The sequence below is a fragment of the Magallana gigas genome, chromosome 5 (assembly GCF_963853765.1).
Source record: "Magallana gigas chromosome 5, xbMagGiga1.1, whole genome shotgun sequence".
Taxonomy (NCBI): domain Eukaryota; kingdom Metazoa; phylum Mollusca; class Bivalvia; order Ostreida; family Ostreidae; genus Magallana; species Magallana gigas.
In genome coordinates, this window is record NC_088857.1 from 7,113,407 (window position 1) to 7,131,811 (window position 18,405).

Sequence of the window (18,405 nt, forward strand, 5' to 3'; positions counted from 1 at the left end):
GTGACAAAGCCAAGTGTCATCGACTCGGAGACGTATCAAAGCAGGCTTAGTCAAACAACCGGAAACCAGCCAATCACGTGATCAATGTGTAGACAGAACCGGAAACTGTACTTCACTTACATTAATATGGTTCTAAATTCATTTATGTCATGGTGTGGTTAGTAGTATTAATTTGAACATTGTGCCACGACTAAAAATTACATAAATACAAATATGTAATAGGGTGAGAGCTGATGCTTGGTTACCACCACCTTTGAAGAACAAACTATTTTTTATTCTATAAATCCCATTTAGACTCTAAATCCAATGCACCCCCCCCCCCCGAAAAAGAAAAGAAAACAAAAATAAGCAAAACAAAAATAACTTGAGACATCACACTACTTTTGTAGATCACAATTTTTCATGGCCATTAACATCTACAACAAAAAGTGGATAAATGAATGTCTTATGTATGAAGGTTAATTTATAAATTCATTTTTGAGACTGTAAGAGCAATAGTATGTTGATGTCAATAAAGGGATATGATAACTAAAGCCCCAGTACCGGCGAATACAGAAGACTGTATTGAAGATGGTTTTCCGACTAGTATCGTACACGTGAGCCCGCTGGAGTGCGGTGTGGTGATTTCCTGAATAGTAAGGACAAATACATCTCCTCCGGAAGTATGTCAAAGGTCTATGTACACCGCTGTAATATCATCAACAGAATTTGCCCAGCCTTCATGTAACAGGTATTTAAGCTAAATAGTCGTTAACGTTTGAAATAGAGCAAACTAATAACTTCTAAAACAAATAATATCGTTTTAGAGTGAAGTTTTCCAGCTTTTATTAATACTTTAATAGAGAGGATGATTATATGTAAGTACCATTATGCGTTAACCCTAATATAAGGATGTTAGCCTAGTTAAAATACTTATGATGCGGTGTAATGACGCTATTGACCATCGTTCGGTTAGTTACTAGTATTGGATAACGCTATTAGGATATTACACTGAAGGTAAGGTGCACGGACACGACAAAAGCAGCTGCTTGTAGTGGAATCGACATGAGAGCTTCCTTTACACTGACTGTGTCAATATGTAAACCTTAAATCCTTGTCCTCATATAATACGGATCGGATCTGGAATTAATCCACGTGTGTCAATATCTATTGGTGACGGATAACGGTCATTGCACGTGCAGCCTTTTGTTGTATGAGTTATACACTGTGTTTGCCTTTGTTTTAAAAAAAAATCACCATCACGTTTTGATATAACATAGTCAACATCCTTCTTGACTGAGGGGCCTACTCCTATCTATGTACATTGCAGGTTGTCTTTACTACCTTGTAGTTACGGCTTGTTGTGACATCGTAATTTTACAATGACGTCGGTCACTGGAGCATTAACAACACCGACGACCAATACCACAGACCTGGTGACAACTAGAAACAAGCGATACACTACAGAAGGTGGGTACTGAACACGTAGTGTAATAACCATTTGGTATGAACAGCTTATCCTTTGTGATATCGATACAATATTCATTTCTTAACTCTATTTTAAAGTGATTTGTTTTGCCTTTTTTTAAGGGTTGGGTAGTCAAAGCTTTTTTCGATTATTAATTCTAACCTCATAAGAATAAATTTTATATAAAAGTAAAGGAGACGTTTAGACCAAACTAATTTCGTTTCAATTTTTACGTAATGGGGACCTGGGGGTCAACCCATTATCCATCACATCTGCTTCAAATGTTTAAAAAAGACCTGTTCACCTACACATTATTTTTTAAAAAATTATATAGCCTAAAAATTGCCACGACCATCCTGCCCTTTTAGAAATAACCAAAGGCACGCACATCTGTGTCTAATGGTTTTTTTTTATCAATATCTCCAGTAATTAGAAGACCGCCCTACTTACATGTACCCGAAAGTATTAATAGACCACATAATTTATGTACGACATTGGTTTTTTTTAAATATAGATTTGCCATATATGTATTCATTTAAAATTATGTTATCTTAATTAAATGGGGGTAAAGAAAAGGCATTAGGCTCAGTTAATCATGTATAACTTATATTTCAACTAGATATGACCACTTCAAACTATACCAAGAACACCGAACCAGCTTCAGGGCCACAGAATGAGGGTGGGGGAGATCATCCACGATGGCGTCCATCGCGTGAGTTATAATAACGGTGACATAAATTCTATTAGTTCTTCTTTTTGGGCCAAAAAAGTAAGAAATTTGAAAAGGAAACTTTTGCACAAAAACATGAAGTATATAGTAACTGTTACCCAATTCGATAGATAAACTAACAGTTGCATGTAAAATGAATTGCTATTGTACACGCCATCAGAATTTCCTGGTGTAATAAAATATGGTTAAAGTCAAAAACAGGAACGATGCTTATATTAGGTTAATTCTAGGAAGGCGAGTTGACTGTTGCTGTGTGTTTTTGTAGAGTGGCCTACAGCAGCCGTACTGGGAGGCATTGTTCTGTTGGCATTAATCGGAGTAGTGGTGGTACTGTTGTATCGGAAGAAAAGACAAAGGTGATAGACTAGTGCTCACACAATTCTTTTTATGAAATACATCATTTGTGTTTGGCTGCAGACCTGTGTATTGGTGAAATATTAAAGATTGGCAGTCCTACCTTACATAAAACGACGCAAAAACGGTGCTTGCTTTATACCTAAACTTCAAATACTATGTGTTTAAATTCTTCATTAACATTATACCTTATAGACATTTTACAACTGAATTTATTAAGATTTCTCTATAACGCCACCAGCAACTCATGAAATTAAAGTGTTTAAAATTGTGCAAGCGAAGTCGTTTCAATTTCTTCTTGTTACATGTAACAAACCCTTTTCTTTTTGTTTATGGAATTTCTCTGATTGTTAAGACAAAGTAACGTAACAGCATCAGTACATGAATGTACATAGATCTTTTGGTATCCACAGTTTTCACAGATTGGTTAAAAGTTAGGTTAGTAAACCCTAAATTTGCATGATTTTGAGCACCGTAAGTGACAAGTGCTTTGTGTGTTAGAAACTGAAACTATACATGACCTGTCAACATGACTTTTTCCATTAAACTACTGATCTGGAATTCGATTATATATATTTTTAAATCATCGCATATACCAATTATTTTGCTGTTGCAGAGATTTCCACAAGCGACATAAGAGCTCGGAGGAGAGGATGGGGTTTATAGATGCTGAGGCCGAGAACAGACGGAGTGACATCGCCCTACAGCTTCTGCAGGTCACCGACCCCTCGTATTTTGAACTCGAGGAGGCGGCTCAAAACGCCAAGCTGCAGGAGCTTCAGGGTCAGAATGATCTCAACATCATGGAGATCATACAAGGGCCTGAAGTCCAGGGAAACGACGAGCAAGGTCCAATAAATACCAAGGACAGTACTAGTGAAAAGTGTGATAAAAGTTCTAAAGATGGAGAATTAAATGCCGCGAACAGAGCTTCAAAAGGCAGCGTTTCTGGTGCCCTAGTAAATGACATTAAACGTAGTGAAGACGCAAGCGTACTGGAAGGTAAGCAAATTGAACAAAACATCGAACGAAAATCGAACATCAGTGCCGCAAATAGTAACGAAAATAAAGCCACAGTGACAAGGTCTTCCAATGCTGATGCAGTAAGTAATCCATCTGCGAAACGTAACTCAGAAAAAATTCGCTCGACGCGCTTATCGTCCAATATTCGAAAATCTAACGTGAAAGAAGGTGACCATGCCAACGATACGACAGGTCAGGAGCTTAACCCCCGGCACAGCGTCAATAATAGCAAAACCAACACCACAAGTGATGAACATCCGACGGAGGAGCGGATCAAACAGAGACGGTCTGCGAGATCAAGTGGGGGCTATTCCTCGGACAAAAGGGCCAGTGAGAAACTGACCCAGAACCCCCCGGTACAACGTCCGGTGAATGGTGTTGCTGACGTCACACGACCCATCAGCACGAGGAGCAGTAAGCACTCGTCTGCCAGCTATGAGGAGACCATTATGCAACTGAAACATATTGATAGTGATCCAAACCTGGCTAGTTAAATGTAAAGTGACTGTTCACAGTAACTGTGCATAATATTGTGACTGAGTATCGTGGATTGAACCAAACTTATTTTTGATAGCGTAACAAAACCAAATTTGGAATAAGATGAAAATCTTGTGTGACTAAATTGGCCTGTCATTTATGAAAAGTCATTCAACATTGCTCACGCTTAGCAAGATCTACAGAAAACGTCATTCATACTTATTTGCAGGTGTAAAACAATCAGATTAAATTCATTTATTGCTAAATGTGGTTTCATTTTGTGATATATTCAAATTGACAAGTTTTTCCTCCTTCATTTCTTAAATACTGCATGGAACCGGTGTTGTTTTTTGCCATTTTTTCTCCCTACAAGCCCCCCCCCCCCTCCCCGGCGGAAAAAAAGGCTATGTAGCAGTTTTCTCCCCGAAAAAATAGCTATATATATTAAATTCCACCCCTCAGCTCCATTCCCTGACATGTTTTTTGGCGGTAAGTTCGTGAAGAAAAAAAACTTCTTTATATCTGAAATGGCATTTATTACTCATAATGATGTGTAATAAACGTTGTTAATAGGACGATTGGCTACATCGTTCACCTGAAAGCAAAGTGAATACGAGTCCAATTTTTCAACTTACCAAAGTGAAAGGAAAATGGAGAAAGCTCACACGCACGCTCCCTAATTACTACATGTAACATGTAACATTGCAACAGATCATGAATAGCAAAGTATGCTTTGAATACGGTACATACAATATATAAATAGTGCCTGTTTGGGAGGGTAACAGTTGAAATTGACACCCCGAGAAAACCATTGTCAACCGACGCGAAGCGGAGGTTGACAATGGTTTTCGAGGGGTGTCAATTTCAACTGTTATCCTCCCAAACAGGCACTATTTATTTTGTTATACTGAATGTCTTTTTTTAAAATTTGAAGAAAATTTTACTGCTTTTATATAGGAATAACGTGAATTCTACAGCGAACCGTACGCGCATAATTTTCGCGCATGTAACATTTTTTAATGTTACCCGTTGCCAAGTGCGTTGCTAACGCTGAGGGTAATAGTAAATATTATTAACTGCGTCTTAACCAATCAGATTTCAGTATTTAACATGAAAGTATAACAATAAGTATTGTTAACGGGCATAACTCTCAAATCATAAGAACAAACTTCCGTGCAAATATGCACATCTTTTTCTATATCTTTAACACAACTAAATTTTTAATTTAATATACATGTAGGGCCAACATTCCCAGGAAAGTAATGGGGTTTTAATTTCATCGTAAAGAGAGTGTTGCAAAAATGCAGGGATATTCCCTAATGTGGAAAGGACTTTTAATATCCGTATCGCTTGATGGGTCATTTCTAAATATACACACATTACGTACATGTAGACATCTATATTTACAAAGCGGGTATGTTCCGTATGAAGACAAAATAAAGTAATACACAAACATTTTACGCGCTTTTCTATCGAACATGGCAACCACCAAATGCAGTTAGGAATATAACTATATGTTCTGTATTTTTATGTTAACATATATCAACTTGATTTCTACTGTCCGGCGTGTTTAAAATATCATTCTTTGGAGCTACATGGATAAATCTGATTCTGGCTCTTCAAAACCGCCAGAGTTGTAATTATAATTACCCCATGTTTCTAAAGTATCTTAATAAATGACTAATCCAGATAAAAAGGTGGGAAAAATTTATCCGTACATATTTTCATTAACCTATTCCTTCATTACCGATACATACTTTTTTAATGATTTTGTTTTGTTTTGCTTTTAACAATCTGTACATGTGTCTTTGAAATCGGCATACCCGGTTATATCATAATAATGGGGGAAAATCAACTTTCTACATTGATGCGTACATTTGTTTTAAAATTCTTTGTTATTTAAAGAAGAAAAATTTTTATAATTCAAATTTATAACGGAGACTTAACACAGTAAGTATTCTTTAAAAAAAAATTAAAGCACGCATGCAAAATATTACAGTAACAAGCGTTTGAATAACTTTATTCTAACATTCTTAAGTTATCTACATACATATACATTACTAGTACCTTTTTAATGCGATTAAAGGAAATATGTATTTTAAAAATTCAACTGTTTCAGAATTCGAACCCTAATCAAAAAAGGTTTCAATCTATTCGGACTGCGTTACCACTAGACTAATCTAGACAGATGCAAGTAAAGAAAGATCGAATTACATCAAATTCTGTAACTTTGATTTTTCCATTTTAACTCCAAAGGTTCAGGTGTGTACTAAAATTGTAAAATTGATTAAAAAAAGAACATGCTTAAAATAAAATCAGTTTGAATAATGGACAACTTATATGTACATGGCTTCTATAAAATGAATCAAAACTATCCTCTTTTATTTGCAATTATACAATATTAGAAGTTTATTTGCTCAAATCTTTATTTTTTTAAAATATCAAATTCCCCTGTATACTGATAATACAATGGTATATATGTAAAAAAAAAAATAATAACTTGAAAATGTTACCTCTTACATGTACTTGTTTATTTGTCTGTTTGATGGGAATAAACCCTTGGCTTTATGAAATTTATCTCATGACCATAGTAGCATTCATTGTTTTTTAATTCATAAGTCATGACAGTAAAACCGTTCACATCAAATAGTAAGTAAGTAAATAATTCATTATAGTGATATGTGTTATAACAAATTACAAATATGTAATACAAAATAGATAATGAAACACCCAGCCCATTGGGCCTATATGTCACTGCAAATACAATTATAACATATATACACATATTACGCATTGCGTTTTTTATACAATAATGACTGTCTGTAAAGGTAAGATTTAAGTAAATATTCAGAGGTTTGTCTCGGAAAATTTGACAGTAGAATAATGAATTAATAATGCAGTCTAAATTTGACATTACTAATGTTGGATTATAATTATGATATTAATATTACAATTTTATAAAAACCTTCCAAATGGGCAGAAGAATTAGCAGGTTATGACACTGTTTGCGGACAATCCTTCCAATTGATCCAGAAATGCAACAAATTTGTGATTTTTGTCAGTCCTTCTAATTATATTCTACTTTCTAAGAAGATTCAGCAGATCAATATTTAAGAGAATTCAAGTCAAGAAAATATGTCAATTTTAATAAATTAGCCTTTTAGTGAACACAATAACTAAGTTTCATAATATTCCATTCTTGCATGTAAACAAATGTCATCATTGTGCTTGATTTCAAACTGAATATCTCTTTTATCTTGATCAGACACCCATGAATACACATTTAATTCATCCCCCATCGATGACTCTTTCCTAAACCCAGCCTCAAAAGATTTCAAACACTTTCCAGTTACTTGTCCATCAAAGGATTTGTTCTGGTTCCTAAACACGCTTTCATAGAAAGCTTCCAAACAAAACCCAACATAACTCGTCCAGTTCGTGTGCAGGTAGGCATCAATATCCGAATAAGACACCTTAGTTTGATAAGTTTCAACAGTTCTTGGTTTCTCTAGATGATGCATGATCATGGATTGCCCCCCTTGTACAAATGGGGCATACTTTTCTCTCCACCAATCAGGAAAGGGTGATGGCTTTCTTGTTTTGGAATCGACCAAAACAGTTTGAATTCTGCAAGTGGCATAAGAAAATGGTTGGGACGGACATTCCAAAACACTGGTAATTGCTGAAGAGGATTTTCCTATATAGTCAAATGTTTTAGTGATGGAGAGTGGAAATTTAGGAGAGGCTTCTTCATAGAATTTTCTGTTGATGTCTAATCTAGCAGATGCAATGAAATAAAGATAGTCTTTCAGAAGCAAGTGACTGTCCACCAAAGGCCCAGTTTTACTACTGACTGGCCAAAATGCATACGATCGAGCCGACTCAAACAAAAGGAAGAGGCTCTGAGGCAAAGGTCGACCATCTAAAAATGAAATAAAAAAACATTGCTAGGTTTAATATCAAGCTAAAATTTGATCATCAGTCTTCATTATATAATTTTTTCTAATGGTATAGCAAATGAAATTCTTATTTCAAAATTATCATGTCACTGAATATAATCAATTACTTTGTGAATGAGCTTGAGTTTGGTTCTACATATAAGATTTCCTTGTAGTTTTTACAACAGCAATCCTTACCCATTGAACTAAAGGATTCATATGCCAGACCTCCAGGGATATCTATCCTCATCTGGACTGGACTAATTGCAGTTTTTGTGTAAGCAAGCTGCTTTGCAATCCTAAAATAAAATTTATTACCCATGTAAAGTACAGATCTGTATGAAGCACAGGTTCATGCTATGAATACCTGTAATAAGTAGATTTTAGTCAGTTGGTACATGCAAGTTTATGAACTGACAATGACATGGCCTGATATCATCTGGGAAGACTTTTCTCAATGAAACAGGTGAAACAAACAATAAAAAACAGACAATGTAAAATACAAGTGCTAATATATTGCTGCATTCAGCATATAAAAAAAACTGATGCATGTTAGTAGAAATTACTAATTACTTAAAGGAGTACTTGCATGTTTACTAATCATATTTCATTGATTTGGCCATGCATGGAATAAGAGTTTGGGGATGCTATATATATATTTAATTGAGTAAAACACTGAATGTTTTTTTTGCTTGAACTGAACCATAGCAATGAAATGCTTTCTGGTACATGTTAGTGGGTATTTTTAATTCTTGTTAACTTTGAAGGCTATGACAATGAAGCTTAATTAGTGTCCCAATTAGGAACCTAGTAGATAACGAGATGCATTAGATGTCCTGACACTGAACAATAGACCAGCAGACCCTGACTATATGCAGCCTAATAACGGGGTGCCCTAACAGATGCCCTAATGTAACTATGGGGCTGCTATACATTTTTAAGGTGATAGATATAAAATAAGTGAATGAGAGGATGGACAGACCATTGGGACAATGTACATTGTTTATTGTTGTTATAATATATATGTATAAAATTTTATCAGCAAACCCTGTATTGGTTTTGATTAGACTCCTATAGTCTGTCCCAAGATATTTTTGCCGCATATTTTCTTAAATTATTCAATATTTATAAATACCTCTTGGTTCAGACGATGTTCATTCAATAGTATGAAAAAATCCCAAGAGTTCCCCTTTGAAACGCCCCCTCTAGCTTGTCGGGTATCAGTACACGGCTAAAAATAAAAAGTCTACGAGGTTTTTCCATTGCCAAGGAGATGAAGACGCCCGGATGATAACGTTGAAAATTTGCGCGAGGGGTCCCGAGTATTTCCGAATGGAGAAAAGATGTCAACATTCCCCATTATAAATCTCCGTAGGAAATCTGTTTTCGTTCCTGTGAATTTTTACGAGGGAAAAATAATAATGTGTGAATGAAGTTATCTTGGGAATTTTCCCTTTCATCGATTTTAATTGCACTTCAGTCACAGGTATGTGTATTTTTATTAAAACTCGTTCAAATATGCAGCATAAATATCTTGGGACAGACTATATCAGAAACACAACCAAGATCCACAATATTTTGTGACACTTAGTGAAACTGCATGAGGAGATTTGAAATTTTCCATGACTGGTTTGATATAGAGAACGGTACAACTGGTGATCCAGAATTTTTTTAAGAATGGGGGGGGGGGAGGGGGGGGGGGGTTAAGGCGATTATTTGAGTTTGCAGGGGTGGGGGTCCAAGACATTTTTTTACCCCCTTTGGATCCGTGCATGGTTTAAAAATAAAGAATGTCTCAGCATTTATAACCCCATCCACACAAATATAATAATGAAGCAACTATATATGACATGAAAAGTTAAATTAACTGAATGTACATGATGTACATAAAAACTTTCATGATGTTCTTTCATGCAGGCAATTTGTCTGATTCAAATAAATATATTGTATACTATATACCTAGTAACTGACTTTTGGGGTGATAGCAAGTTTATTGTCCCCCGAAACAGCAACTTTTTCATGAGGCAAAGCCGAGAGAAATAGTTGCTGTCGAGGGGGACAATAAACTTGCTATCGTCCTAATAGTCAGTAAACAGGCAGGTATTTTATTATAACCAAGAAAACTTTGTCTGCAGTGCAACCTGACTAAAACACAGACCTCTATTATACGCTATCGCATATCTATGCAATAGCATATTTAATAGAGATCTGTGCTTTAGTCAGATTGTTTGCAATGCAGATTTTATTGAAGGTACATGTAAACAAATTAGAGTTGTCAGACTTTGAATTTAACATTGCGACTTTGATTACTTCAGAGCTATTCTAAGTTTAGAAACATTGTAACTTTACACAGAATATATTCAGTGAGATATAATAAACATGCATATATTTACATTTTTCAGTGTCTTTGTCTATATGATAACACTGCAAATCAATTTTATAATGATTATATAATAATACAGTACTCCTATATACATTTCAACAATGATTATTTTAACATTCAGTCGCCCAATTTATTGCTAAAAATTAGAAAGAAAAGTGATAACACAATCATTCTTTAAAAACCATGTGGTGATCAAACCTTCGGGCTTTATCACGTTTATCATTTTTATTTGGATTTGATTGTATTTGATCACCTCATAATAATTAAAGGACTCCTTATTCCATAAATGAATTATTGGAGATAGCCATTACTTTAATATATTGCTTGAAGTTGTATAATGTAATAACACTGACCTGATTATTTTAATGTATATGCACAAGATGCTAATTATAATGTATGTAAAACATTTTTTTTCATACTTATCCCATGTATCTATAATTTACCTCTCTTTCCCCTATATATTAATTAAAGGTAATTTCAACAAAGATATTAACCCTTACGTTGACCAGGATTTCAGGAGATTCCCTGCAGCCATGATAGTCCTTTGGGCAGTTGGGGCAGAGACATAAATAACTGTCTCTGGTTGGGGTCATTAAATGGGTCATGCAGTAAATGCATGTATTGACCTACATATAGTGTGGTAGTCACTCGGTTATAGTAGCATAATTGATAATTAATGTCTGAATACCTTTTTTAAAACTTCACAAACATAATCATTTAGATTTTTTAGCACCAAACTTTTATTTACTTACGCCCATCTTCCCAAAGTATGTCCTTTTCGAGCAGCCAACGACGCCATTCCGGATTAGAACGAATATAGGGTTTTAAATTTAGTAATCCACAAGTATTTCCAGTTTGATGTTGCATGGAAAAAACAACCCGAACTGTTCACAGCATTGTAAAAAGAAATGGATTTTCCCGTAAATAAAGGTAAATTACCTAGTTTAATTACTTTCTCAAAACTCTATTTCAATTAGAGTACTTCAAACCTACATTTAAATATATATAGGCGTAGAATGTGTAAGCTAATGTAAAAACCATGCGTTTGTTTCAGTATGGTTTATTTAAAATCGAGCATAGGTTTTGATTTGAATGTTTCAAAATATATTCTGATAAATATAAAACTATATATCGTAAGACTTGAATGTTTTGGAGAAGATATATCAACATGTATTAAATTTATACCTTATAAGGGTCAGTGCTCAGGTCTTAGATGAGCAGGATCTTGTGAGGTCTAGCAAAAAAGATGTTGTAGGAGTAGGGACTTTTCATGCAAGCATTTGCTCTTCTGATCGGGCTTTGGTTTGCAGATTTTTTATGACGAGTGTTATTCAGTGTGTGGGAAAACATGGATGAATGACTAGCAAGCACTATAATCAGATTGATCATGACCTCTTCTTACTTAATCCAGGGGCTGACAAATCCGACGCCCGGGGCAAGTGATTTTTACGGTCGGGCAAGTAAAATAACGGACTTTTTAAACTTTCACATGTGTACTGAAAATGAAAGTACCGTATTTTGTCGAATATAAAACGCACTTTTTATTTCTAAAAAATTCTTTACATCTAGGGGTGCTTAAATTATACACCACGATAGGATTTTGACATGTTTCTTTTTCCAGGTGCAGCACAGGCTATCATATTGAAATGAAATTCTTACTAATGTTTTTTATTACTACTGTTCTTGTGTTTGTTTATCGTAATGTTTAAAACTAATTTAATCTTTGTTGGAGCGTTTAATTGCAAAAACTGTTTTGATTATACTCTGTTAATAGATAAATAATTATAAAATGGCAATTTTACATCAATTTGGGCTGTTGATTCTATGTTCAACTTCTTTTAGCTGTGCTCACCGTTTCCATGTACGCCGCCATAATTGATGTTAAAAATAGATGTGTGTCTCTTATCACTCGCTAATCGTAATCAAAGCCTAGAACTTTTTTTTAAAATAAGGCCTAATATGATTAGATATAATTAGTTTAAATTCAAGAACTCACTGAAGATTCATTTCACCTTTATTTTTAACACCTCTGCGGCCTTATTGAAACCACGGTTGTGTAATCGTGTGTGCTTGTCACCTATTATCTCGTACATTCACCTAAGGTAAAAAAAATTATTAAAACACCCAAAACTGTTAATAAAATAATATATACTACATAAAAAGTATTAAAAGTGCTTTAAAAATGTATTTGTCAGCCCCTGTTGATCATTTTTCGACAGTCATTCTTATATTGATATGGGGATATTTAAGTTAGCTGAGATGTATTCTGTAAAGGGAAGGAGTGTTCTGAATGTAACACTAGAGTTTAGGGTTAATGGGCTATGCCTATGCTTAATATGTCCACATTACAGAATGAAAATATCGAGAAAATATCAATAAATGATTGTTTCAGATTTTGTTTTTAACATATTGAGTGGGTGTTTTGACCCCTTTTGTGTATATAATGTACCGGTATATATAGTTGAACTTCGATATCTCGAACACTCATATCTCGAATACAATGGATATGTCGAAGTGATCTGTAAGTCCAACCACTTATTTTTTAAGTATTTTACTCTCGATTTCTCGAATACTCAGATATCTTAATGTTTTTAAACAAGCCCATCTAGTTCGAGATAACGAAGTTACACTGTACTTGTTATTATTGATATATATGCAGAATATATATTAAAAGTACAGCTGAGTTATATTCTTTATTTATTGACCAATCAAGGGCCCTCAATAATATTAAATGATGGTGTTTTATACAATTATTGACAAGTGTTATATGTATTTACCTGGTATATCTATTTTCTGTATCAGGTAAACAGAAAGGGAAAAAGACAGTAAATCAAGAAGAACTATTGGAGGTTCCAGATGGATGGAAAGAGCCAGGAATCTCTAAGGAACAGAATCCACATGGCGTAGTCAGTGAAAGTTCCTTTGCCACACTTTTCCCAAAGTATCGAGAAAATTATATAAATGAGTGTTGGCCACTTGTGAAGAAAACACTAGGAGACCATGTAAGTTCCAATTTGTTATCAAGGATTTTTGTTCTAAAATTAATAAATAAATGCTTTCTTCTCTATAAAAAGGAGGAAATACTTTATAAATATACATGTATATGTAATGAATATTTCTTAAAAATATTCTTTATTTGATAGAATATCAAGGCAGAGTTGGATTTGGTGGAAGGGAGTATGACTGTAAGAACAACAAAGAAGACATGGGACCCCTATATTATAATCAAAGCCAGAGACCTGCTGAAACTCTTGGCCAGAAGTGTACCATATGAACAGGTATTTTCATTTTCCTTAATTAAATGATTATGTTATTTAGACCATCTTGTTTTCATATTTAATGATTAACTAACTAAATAAAACATGTTTATGGATATGTTCACACATTGTTCATGAAAGATTTTGAAAGTCAATTAGTCTTTAATAACACTCTTTAAATTTTACACTGAATTTTGAAGATTTTGAAAGCAATACAAAGTGCTTAAAAGTCTTTGATTGTAAGGAATTCTCTTTGGATATTTTAATATTTTTCTTTTAACAATTCGGAAATTAGGAGTTTAAAATACAATTAAGAGGATTTAGTTTCAAATAATTTTTGTTTCTATATTTTATTTTGCTGTTACTTTGTAAAAGATATATAACATATAGAGCATTATTTGTCACCCATATACCAGTAGGTTTGTATTTATGGTCTAGAAAATTAGAAGAAATTCTTGAAAAGCCTTCAAATTTGAAGTTGTAAAGTCATTGCAAACCATATCACACTATATAGTTATAGCCAACTAATTTTGTCATCCATCCTTTCAGGCTGTTAGGGTGTTAGAGGACGACACTGCGTGTGACATCATCAAGATTGGTTCTCTGACAAGGAACAAGGAAAGATTTGTGAAAAGAAGACAGCGCCTGATTGGACCAAATGGATCTACCCTGAAAGCCATTGAAATTCTGACAGACTGTTATATTCTTGTTCAAGGAAACACAGTGTCAGCTCTTGGGCCGTATAAAGGATTAAGAGAGGTTGTTTACTTCAATAAGGATAGACTGCTTCTTTTTACATCTAAATTATTCGAGAGAGAGAGAGAGAGAGAGCGAGCATTCTGTTGTTTTCATTTTTATTATCTTTAAATCCCATCATTGTTTGTTTTATTATGTAAGAGTTATTGGTAAATGTCTTTCAATTTCCTGTATACATTTTTTTAGATTGTAAATCATTCCTTTTTTTTATATTTCATTTAGGTTAGAAAAATTGTTGAAGATACTATGAAGAATATTCATCCAATCTACAATATCAAGGTGTGTATTTTATTTTATTATACTTTCATGTTAAATACTGAAATCTGATTGGTTAAGACACAGTTAATAATACGTTCTATTACCCTCAGCGTTAGCAACACACTTAGCAACGGGTAACACAACGAATTGTTACATGCGCGAAAATTATGCGCGTACGGTGCGGCGTAGAATTATCGTCATTTCTATATAAAAGCAGTAAAAAATTCTCTAATATTAAGACATTCAGTATAATAGAATAAATAGTGCCTGTTTGAGAGGATAACAGTTAAAATTGACACCCCTTGAAATACATTGTCAACCTCCGCTTCGCGTCAATTTTATTTTGTATAAACAATTCAAATTTTATTTACAGACACTGATGATCAAAAAAGAATTAGCAAAAGATCCAGAGCTAAGAAATGAGAACTGGGAAAGGTTTATACCCAAGTTTAAGTCAAAGAATATCAGCAAGCGCAAACAACCAAAGAAGAAAAGGGTCAAAAAGCAATATACACCATTCCCACCTCCTCAACCTGAGAGCAAGGTCAGAGTCTTGATATATCATACAAACAGTAATTTAAAGTAGAACAAATTATATAGATAGCAAGATCAGGTGCTAGAAAATACAAACAATATATAGACAAATGTAAAAATATATCTGTGCAGTGTAGCTGCCATAATTTGTTTAATAAGCATTTTATTCAATAAAAAAACAAGCTACGTACAGTGTGAATTACACTAACATATCCATGTATGATTTTACTTTACTGATAAACAGGTTGACAAAGAGTTGGCATCAGGGGAATACTTCCTTAAACCTCATCAAAAGAAAGCCAAAATACAGCAGGAGAAAAAGGTGAGACATGATTATTGATACTCCTTTTTCTTTATCAAATTGTCCTTTGACTTTTGTACATTAAAATCTCTCTCCAATGTCTAAAGTAAAAAAAAAATAAATTCATGCATTAAGCTGTATAAGAGGAATCACATCAATGTACCAACTTTAATTCGCGACAATTTTATTTTTCGATTTACTGGAGATGAACTGGTTTGAGGCAACTTGTTCTCGCAATAAATCCTTATCCTTCCATGTTATTATTTACACCAATATGGCAAGGATTGGTTTGCGATGAGATATATTGGCAAAGAGGAGGCTGTTGTGAACCTCACAAAAATTTCTTGCATGCAAATAAAATTTGGATTATAGTATCTTGTTTCCCATAAGTGTTTTATGAAACAGATACATTTTTGCTTTAAGTATATTACATGTATGTCAGATGATATATCTATTGTAGACAGTTTAAATTCTCCTTATTCATAATTTTAAAAATACTATAAGATGGAAGATAATTCCAAGTGTCCAATGAATGATTTTTGATGATTGGTTAAAATATCAACACAATGACAAAAATTGAATATGTTTTCTTCTGTCACAAAAATCAAATAGTATTCAATCTTCAAAAGCATTGCCAAGTTTATTATGGTGTACTCTATTCATGTATGTACATGCCAAATTTCAACATTATCAGGAAAAACAGCTAAAGGCAGTCCAGAAGAGTCAGGAGAAGAGAGCTAAAGCTTTTGTTGCACCCAAGGAGGACGCAGCGCCTCCAAAGAAGAAGCAGAAAGTGTCAGGTATCGTCAATTGTTTCTTACTGTTACTCTCTTCACCCTGATAATGGACAATGATATGACATTTAATAGAATTAAAGTTAGCTCCCTACCTTTTACAATTTTGTCAGTACCTAATTAATGAATATGGATTTTTTTTTTAAATTCAATTTTTCAACTTTTTATTCAGAGGCTGTCAATGTAGAGGAGTTGAAGAAAAAGATAAAAAAGTCACAGGTAAGTAATTCATTCATGCTCTCAATTCATGCTTTCAATATGATATATGTTTAGATGTAGTTACTTAAAATTCCTAAATTGCATTAGATTTGATGTTAATAAAGATTTGGCAAAATTATCTATCTTGATGTTTTATCTTTATTTGATATATTAATCTAAGTGTGATTTTATATTGATCTAGGATTAGATATATATTAATTTAAGTTTGATACATTGTTCCTCGTTTCATAAATATGATTTTTTTTTTTTTTTTTTTACGATTTTTGTCACTAAATGTAGATAAGTTATATAAGCAGGTTTATTGTTTTGCAGAAGAAAAAATTGGGAAAATCTTGAAATTCTACAACCTACGTTGAAATTCTCATAGGGCTTTAAGAGGAATTGTAAGAAATAAACATTGATCAATGCCACTGAGGGAAAGACGAACTGTGAGGTGTATAGGAATGTGTTTTCTGTGAATATTTACAGATATTTTCATTATCAGTTTGATTACATGCTGAAGTGACAGAAATACGTATTTATCTGAAAATCATACTGATTTGTTGTACATATTGTGAATGTTCTTTGAATAGAGATGAATGTTTTCAATTATTATCAGTTGGTTATGTTGATTAAAGGGGATATTTTATTTTGTTAGTCTTTTATTTATTTTAAGACTTGATTTATAGATGTTTTAAAAGAGTGTAGGTTTTCAGACCAAAAACTTCTTGTGTCTTTCACCAACTTTTCACATTTCCATCTTCTCCTTAACCACTTGGTGAAAACAATTTCATTTGCACAAAGTGTATTATTTGAACCGTTCTTGTATATTTGAGTTTTAATAAAGCCCGGGGACCAATGCTTTCAACTTTAGACCTTGCACTGACCCGGTCTAGGTGTTTAGGGGAGTAATCTATATCTTGTATTACAAGAGGAGGCCTAGAGAAAGCTTCCTGGTGACAATTTATTTTAAATATTAACACCCTTTTCTATACTTCTTTCAAAATATTCATAGAAATTTGCTAAACTGACCTATGAACTTCATTAACCTTGCATATTATCTAAAATATCATAGAACAATAACGTCAACAACGTAAACTCTTATGCCATGCTCAGTTTACGTTTTTACATCATTGTCTTAATCTGCAACGTATAAAGATGTCAAAATTGAATTTTAACAAAATCACATCAAAACAGATAATAGAGGAAAATCATTTCCGAATTCACCCTTGAAATGTGGAGTGATTCTGTCTGCGAAAGGAGATGAATATATTAGATGGAAAAACCCAAAATGTTAGATATCTGTTCCTCCATCACCAGCGTTTTGAAATTACTCAACTCAGATTTCAACTCAAATCCATGAAAGAAGAGTGCATTAACCTGAAATAGCCTAATTCTCTTCTTAATAGGTGGGGAAAGTTGGCGACGGCGAACCTAATTTTCCTGACTTTTGTAATAAAACGAGGCAATATGAATGATTAGTGTATTTGCTTCATTCCGAAAAGGGGATTGTAATTTAAAACACATACACACACTACATATATTTTGAAATTTCATACTGAAGCGCAGCCTGCAATCCTCTGGTAAATAATATGCCCCAACATCAAATGACCAAAGCCGCCCAAGGGGATTATATATACTCCACTCCCCTTCCTGTCCTATAATTTTTTCTGAAATTATTTCTTGTGATTAACAATATCGAGTTCATTTACTTATTTTGGGGGAAAATCGCAACAAAATATTGTTTTTCATCATGGAAATATTATTTGAAGAGTCCATTCATACAGTGGTCAGCGTATTGAGTAAACTTACCACCCGAAACCATTGCTAAATCAAAGAACGACGCGTAAAGTAAATTAATTCCAATGCTTTTGCGCTACGCGAACAATATGTACGAAATAATGACACTTCATAATATTCCGAGGAATTTTTCATATTTAATTTGTAATGACATC

The 18,405-nt window shown here is 33.7% G+C and overlaps 3 protein-coding genes across 7 annotated transcripts; 2 read left to right on the forward strand and 1 right to left on the reverse strand.

The window, feature by feature from the left end:
• The first annotated feature begins 577 nt into the window (after positions 1-577).
• On the forward strand, positions 578-4,301 carry LOC105317489 (vitellogenin-2). 4 transcript variants are annotated; one of them, XM_011414137.4, is made up of 5 exons: positions 578-730; positions 1,331-1,449; positions 2,067-2,159; positions 2,443-2,533; positions 3,148-4,301. In XM_011414137.4, the coding sequence occupies exons 2-5, from the start codon at positions 1,362-1,364 to the stop codon at positions 4,046-4,048; spliced, it is 1,173 nt and encodes a 390-aa protein (XP_011412439.3). In that variant the 5' UTR covers positions 578-730; positions 1,331-1,361; the 3' UTR covers positions 4,049-4,301. The 4 variants fall into 4 exon arrangements, with proteins under 4 accessions (XP_011412439.3, XP_011412438.3, XP_034336739.2 ...); XM_011414136.4 differs by having other exon boundaries at positions 583-730; positions 1,310-1,449; XM_034480848.2 differs by having other exon boundaries at positions 726-857; positions 1,310-1,449.
• A 2,379-nt stretch (positions 4,302-6,680) lies between these two features.
• LOC105317491 (uncharacterized) lies at positions 6,681-11,253 on the reverse strand. 2 transcript variants are annotated; one of them, XM_066084164.1, is made up of 3 exons: positions 11,105-11,253; positions 8,168-8,268; positions 6,681-7,953 (listed from the first exon to the last, which is right to left on the reverse strand). In XM_066084164.1, the coding sequence occupies exons 1-3, from the start codon at positions 11,149-11,151 to the stop codon at positions 7,208-7,210; spliced, it is 894 nt and encodes a 297-aa protein (XP_065940236.1). In that variant the 5' UTR covers positions 11,152-11,253; the 3' UTR covers positions 6,681-7,207. The 2 variants fall into 2 exon arrangements, with proteins under 2 accessions (XP_065940236.1, XP_065940237.1); XM_066084165.1 differs by lacking the exon at positions 11,105-11,253 and adding an exon at positions 10,853-11,001.
• LOC105317492 (KRR1 small subunit processome component homolog) lies at positions 11,127-17,099 on the forward strand. Its single transcript, XM_011414141.4, has 10 exons — positions 11,127-11,282; positions 13,155-13,354; positions 13,496-13,630; positions 14,159-14,368; positions 14,588-14,644; positions 14,997-15,167; positions 15,402-15,479; positions 16,153-16,258; positions 16,425-16,471; positions 16,784-17,099. Exons 1-10 carry the CDS (start codon positions 11,261-11,263, stop codon positions 16,805-16,807), a joined length of 1,050 nt encoding a protein of 349 aa, XP_011412443.2. The 5' UTR covers positions 11,127-11,260; the 3' UTR covers positions 16,808-17,099.
• The last annotated feature ends 1,306 nt before the right edge of the window (positions 17,100-18,405 follow it).

Coding starts and splice junctions, on each gene's coding strand:
- LOC105317489 (XM_011414137.4), top strand. CDS start 1,362: ATGACGTCGGTCACTGGAGCATTAACAACACCGACGACCAATACCACA. Junction 2,160..2,442: donor TCCACGATGGCGTCCATCGC/GTGAGTTATAAT, acceptor GTGTTTTTGTAG/AGTGGCCTACAGCAGCCGTA. Junction 2,534..3,147: donor TATCGGAAGAAAAGACAAAG/GTGATAGACTAG, acceptor TTGCTGTTGCAG/AGATTTCCACAAGCGACATA.
- LOC105317491 (XM_066084164.1), bottom strand. CDS start 11,151: ATGGCGTCGTTGGCTGCTCGAAAAGGACATACTTTGGGAAGATGGGC. Junction 8,269..11,104: donor CATACTTTGGGAAGATGGGC/GTAAGTAAATAA, acceptor ATTTTATTTTAG/GATTGCAAAGCAGCTTGCTT. Junction 7,954..8,167: donor TGAATCCTTTAGTTCAATGG/GTAAGGATTGCT, acceptor TTTCATTTTTAG/ATGGTCGACCTTTGCCTCAG.
- LOC105317492 (XM_011414141.4), top strand. CDS start 11,261: ATGGATTTTCCCGTAAATAAAG. Junction 14,645..14,996: donor ATCCAATCTACAATATCAAG/GTGTGTATTTTA, acceptor TTTTATTTACAG/ACACTGATGATCAAAAAAGA. Junction 15,168..15,401: donor CTCCTCAACCTGAGAGCAAG/GTCAGAGTCTTG, acceptor ACTGATAAACAG/GTTGACAAAGAGTTGGCATC.